The sequence below is a fragment of the Protopterus annectens genome, chromosome 1.part0 (genome assembly GCF_019279795.1).
Source record: "Protopterus annectens isolate FY-2018-M chromosome 1.part0, PAN1.0, whole genome shotgun sequence".
Taxonomy (NCBI): Eukaryota; Metazoa; Chordata; order Ceratodontiformes; family Protopteridae; genus Protopterus; species Protopterus annectens.
In genome coordinates, this window is record NC_056725.1 from 1,311,239,746 (window position 1) to 1,311,245,374 (window position 5,629).

Genomic DNA, 5,629 nt, shown 5'->3' on the forward strand with positions numbered 1-5,629 from the left:
TAATAGAATAACCTATTGATCTATGCAGTTTGAGTAGAAGGCCTCAAACATTTGTGAATTAAGTCTAATCACTGGACAAAAGGAGCATGTTTGTGAAGGTGAAAAACTTCAAATCATAAAACTTAAAATGTTGGTTATTATTTTGCAAACATGATGGTACACGTGAGTATTGATGCCTTGACTCTGTGTGCAGTTCTTTCTACATATAATTTTGTGACTGGTAATAATGCACAGAAGGTTAATACTGTGAGATGTGTCATCCAACTCTGGGCTTGATTCTCTTAGTCTTCCCTTGCATACTGTGTAACTCTGGAAAAGTCATTTAACTTGACCACTGCTCCCCTGGTTGCTTGTGCAAAGATACACAAATTAATAGAAATTATAGTACTACTTACAGCTGCGTAATCAGCTGTCAGTTTCACTCAGACTTAGAGATGTTTATTTACTAGCTGTTATAAATTATTTCATTTTACTAAATTAAATTCACAGTCTTGAAGCAGATCTGTGGAGCAGCATTACCGCTGAAAAGAAAAGATAAGAGAAAAACCTATAGCATCATTTTACACTATGTATGCAGGCAGGCAAGAACAGGGTTAAGAACCTTGATTATGTGTGTTTGGGGGAGGTGTCAGTCATGTGAACAGCAGCCTTCTATTGACTGCCTTAAACTAAGTCTGAGTGACATCTCTGTTCCAGCAGCTGTTGTAAAAGAGGAAGTAGGCGGGAGAAGGATATAAGCAGCAGCTCTCGTTATTTGCCTTTCTTTTTCAGCTCTTCAGCTAGAACATCCCTAGTTGTCTGTACATTTTTTTCTCTTGGGCTGTGCTCTTATAAATCTGCCACCCTGAAGTTTCTGGCTGTACTCCTGGCAGCAGGGATGCTTGCTTTTCTTGGTGCAATTATCTGCATCATTGCAAGCATTCAGCCTGCTTCCAATGGAGCTGTCCCTAGTTCTGAAAATAAATCTGTATCTGTCTCTGATGTGGAAGGGGGACTGGGAGCTCTCCATGGTGCTGATGGCACATATACTGGGCTGGATGGGCTTAGTGGTCTCCCTATCACTGGACCACAAACTCAGACTTCCAGCCAGTTCCTCTGCACCCCTTTGGTTGACATGTGCTCCTCTGTAGGATCAAAAGATGCTTCAGTTGTTGGAGATGTTTTATTTCTGCAGACTACTGCAGAACAACTTAGGCAGACTGCGCTACAACAGAAAAACCAGATACTTTCTGACCAACAAACTATTAAAGATTTGACAGGAAAGTTAAGTCAGTGTGAGAATGGCTTGGAACTTAGTTTTAGGGACACATCTGAAGGATGGGGCTCCAGAAAAGAAACCATGGGAGACCTACCTGTGGAGTCTGATGAAGCAATAGAAGAACTGGAAAGGGCTGTCATAACTTTAAAAGACAGAATTGAGAAATTAGAGGTAAGAACTTTGTTTTCATTTATGTAAATGGAATATTATACTTCTTAAGCATTTCCGTGCATAAAGTCTTCAATTTCTGAACTTATTTACTTTATTATGTTGTCATTTTATGCTGTTTATTGCTTAAAACAAGCATAATACTTCTTTTTAAAGTCTTACGTTTTTGAACAAATCATAAAATAAAATAACAAAGTGGTTTGGAAACTCCAGAATATGTTCTGTATTACTTTTGCTTTCTTTATTCATTAAATTATTGAGCCTTTTCCCCTCACTGTTCCATATATACACAGATGTGCAAACATGCAAACACACACACACACACTTTATCACAATCAAGTATCTATAAAAATGAATACTAGGTATAAATCAGAGAGGTAAGATTTATTATCAGCTTTCATCCAGCAGAAATATTCCCAGTAGAGTAATTGCTTCAGTTGCTTAGCAACAAAGTCATAAAATGAAGCAGAAATGCTGGTACAGAATGGTTACTGTTAGTTGCAGCACCAACTATAGCATTGTTACAGCATCACTATAGCATTGTTAATTTCTTTGTTCTCTCGTCTGAAAACAAGAAAAGAAAAAAAAAAATGCTGAGAGATACAAGCAGTTCTAATTTGCTGTTGTGACCATCAGAAATATTTCTATTTCCTTGACTAGATTACTTTGTCATGATATCGTTTTTAATATTATGATGTTAAGGTCTTTCTGTACTCAGGGTTTCATTATTATGATTTTCAAGCTTTTTTGAATTAAGCATATTTATATGACTGCAATATGAGAAGTATGGACCTGTCTGATTAATCTATTTCTTTTCTTATTACTACACACACACCCACACTCACACCCACACACACACACACACACACACACACACACACACACACACACACACACACACACACACATATATGTTCCTGTCTGCACATTTATTCTTTCCTGTAGCTATTTAAGTCATTATTTTCTGATAATTTTAGTGCAGTTACACCATCTTGGTATGGGCTCAAATAGAACAAAGCATTGCACTTTATTACACATCTAGTAAAAAAACACATAACTAGCAACATTAATGAAACTGTGGATTAATGTTCTTTCATATTTTTCTCCTTTTTGGTTCCCCACAGCTGACCATAAACTAAAAAACACACAACTAGCAACATTAATAAAACAGAAGATTAATGTTCTGTCATTTTTTTCTCCTTTCTGGCTCCCACAGCTGACCATAAGCTGCTCCCAGTGCCTCCCCTCATACAATAGGTCTACCAGACTCACCTTTTTGTACTCTGGGCTAAACTTGACATACGCTCTGGGCTGGTAAGATAACAAAGACCCCCAGAGCAACATCACACTTCTGCTGTAGAGTGCTTTCATCTAGTTTTCCCTGTCCCTGCCATGCCCAGTTATACCCCAATGGTGGTATTTGCAAAGGATATCACTGTCCAGTGTAACTTCAGGTAGTGCCTTTCAGTTGCTTCCCTAGTATCCAGCAGGGAAGTGAATCATGACAGTGTATCCCAAGCATGCATCTCCTTGCATCCTCCCAGGACAAGCATGCCTCAGACACACAAGCCACTAATCAAACTTGAGTCCCTTGGATTGTAATCAGGGCTTTATCCCTCCTTGCCATAGTGCTGGCCAGTTTCATTCATGTTTTTCTAGACTTTGTTTATTTCATCTAGAAAGTAACTGCTTGTCTTAAGGTATGTCATGGGAGATTACAAAGATATATAGGAAAAACAAAGCATTTCACGTACACATGTAATAATTTATATTCATTTGCCATTTAATGATTTCAAGGACAGAAACCATCAAGACATTTTTTTCTGTGAGGGACAATGCTTTCCATACCTACTCTGAAAAGGGGCATCAGTTGCAGCCCACCTCTGATATAAACATTTTTAAGGTTGCTGCATCGTATTAAAAGGGTCAATCCCCCATATAATACAGTCAACAAATTGTGTGTCATCAGAGTCTGATTCAACAAATGCAACAACTGGTGTCATACCAAAGCAATTATTACACATGGCAGTATAAACTCTTCCACATAAGTTGTTTCTGCATGTTATTTCTTGTGACTAAAATAGATAAATAACAAGACTGCTTCTTTTTGTTTTTGATGATACATATTTATTTATATAGTATAAATTGGTTTTGCCACTACAGAGCTCTGTGCTCATGATAACATTGTGTTTGCTAGAGCTAACAATAAAAATGAGCACAGCTGGCATATTCTGGTATATTAGCTTGGTTACTACAGAAATGTCTCTACAGTCTTTGTCTGCATAGTTCATGAAGCAATAGTATAGAAAGGGGGAAGCATCTAGTAGAAAAATGTTGCTATACTGTTGTTAACTGATAAACTAAAATTAAAAAGTAGCAAAACATCTGAAGTTTTATTCTGCTGATTTCACAACATATTTTATAGTGATGCACAGTTATCAATATTATTTTAAAAGTAATGTAAATATATTGGTAATATTTATTTTGCACAGAAAAGTGCAGTGAGTTATGAACGTATACACACTATTGTCTGCAATTATTAATCTCTGTGTATATATATATATATATATATATATATATATATATATATATATGTTTGAGTGTGCATATGTCTGCTTGCATGTATATATGTGTGTGTGTTGTGTTTGTTCTATATTTGAAAACAGTACTGTCTACATTTAGAAAATTGCAATTCTGAATGCAGCTCGGTTGTTGCATGTGACTTTGCTACATGTTATGAATTGCAACAAAAAGTGGCAGGAGAATTTCTTGAATCTATTACTTCAATGCATAACAACTTGTTTATGATTGGAGACCTAATCATAACGCTTTGTAACGCATTATGTTCTCTCTCTTTTCATAACTGGGTGCCTTATGATACTTAACATTATAAATTATTATGCAAAACAAGTTCTGATTTGGAACCTTTATCCATGCTTAGTTACTTCTGGCTTTGTCCCCAGCTTTTGAGGTGATATGTTAAAAGCCAAAGGGGAGCACTTTATTTCTGGCTGCAGTTTCTATGGCATTACAAGGCAACTTTCAGCTTTATAAATTGTTAATTGGTTTCCCACATAATCCATTGATGTGTGCAAAATGTGGGACAATAAGAAATTTGCTTATAATAGTGAGGTTAACATGTAACAGCCTCACTATAACCAGACTATTTTTTTTCTCAGTTTAGGATAATCGGTGTGCTGTATCTGTTATAGTATGTGTGACAGATAAATGTTGCCGCTATAAAATAAAGTAAAATTACTGCCACACCTTGTAGCAAATTACAACTTGTTAATGACCAAAGGCTTGTGTAGTAAATGAATTATTAGGGCGGAAAAACAAATATAGTATAAATTGTACAAACTTTACCATATGCAAGTGAAACAAGAATAGAATACTGTCCCACAAAGGATTCAATGATATGGATAAATAATGATCATGTGGGGCAACTGATAGCACTGTTAAAGTACAAGTGAAAAGACAAACTACAATAGTGAAAGAAGATCAAATGTAAAATCGATTCATGGCATGGCCACTGCTGTTTACTAGAGTGTTAGAAAAAAGCACAGTCATAATATAGCAGAATGTTCTTCCCCATGAATGTTTGATGCACGATCCCTCATAAAACTAGAGCTGTGTGGATAACACAGTGCTCTACATTCTACAATGCCACATTTAACATTCTAACTCAATGCATTCAAAAAAGTAGGAAAATGAAAAATTCCTTATTCATATGAACAGAAAATCATTCTCAGAGTGTGGAACTCTCTACCCTTCAATCTACGATAAAACAGACTTTTGACCATTTCTGTTTTGGCAGTCACATATAGCATAGTGCGACACACAGACGCAGAGTTCAGAGTACTATAAAGACCAGCTACTAAAGCTGATTCCATAGCTTTTGCAGCAACTAAGCTAATGAAAAAGAACCTCCCAGACTATGTAAAGATACTGTGAAATACTGATGAGCTTATAGAAATTACACAGGTACATTGTGTTTGTAAGGACCAGCACCCCTGGCAAACAACAGACTGTTACGATACTGATATAAAGTTTAACAATGCTCTTCTTTGGTTATGGAGCACATTCAGATATGGAATTAAAACTCATTATTATCTGGATGAAATAAAGAAGACAAGAACTGATAGCTGGGATGCCAGGGTAAAAGTGTGTCATGCCTTGTTTGGAATATTCCCTGGAAAAAAG

At 36.3% G+C, this 5,629-nt stretch overlaps 1 protein-coding gene across 1 annotated transcript in view; it reads left to right on the top strand.

Moving 5' to 3' along the window:
- Positions 1-720: 720 nt before the first annotated feature.
- NPTXR (neuronal pentraxin receptor) overlaps positions 721-5,629 on the top strand; it is a 378,739-nt gene continuing 373,830 nt past the window's right edge. Inside the window, exon 1 of the mRNA XM_044066312.1 lies at positions 721-1,429. Coding sequence (XP_043922247.1) covers positions 878-1,429 — 552 coding nt within the window. The 5' untranslated portion in view covers positions 721-877. The remainder of the gene's footprint in view (positions 1,430-5,629) is intronic.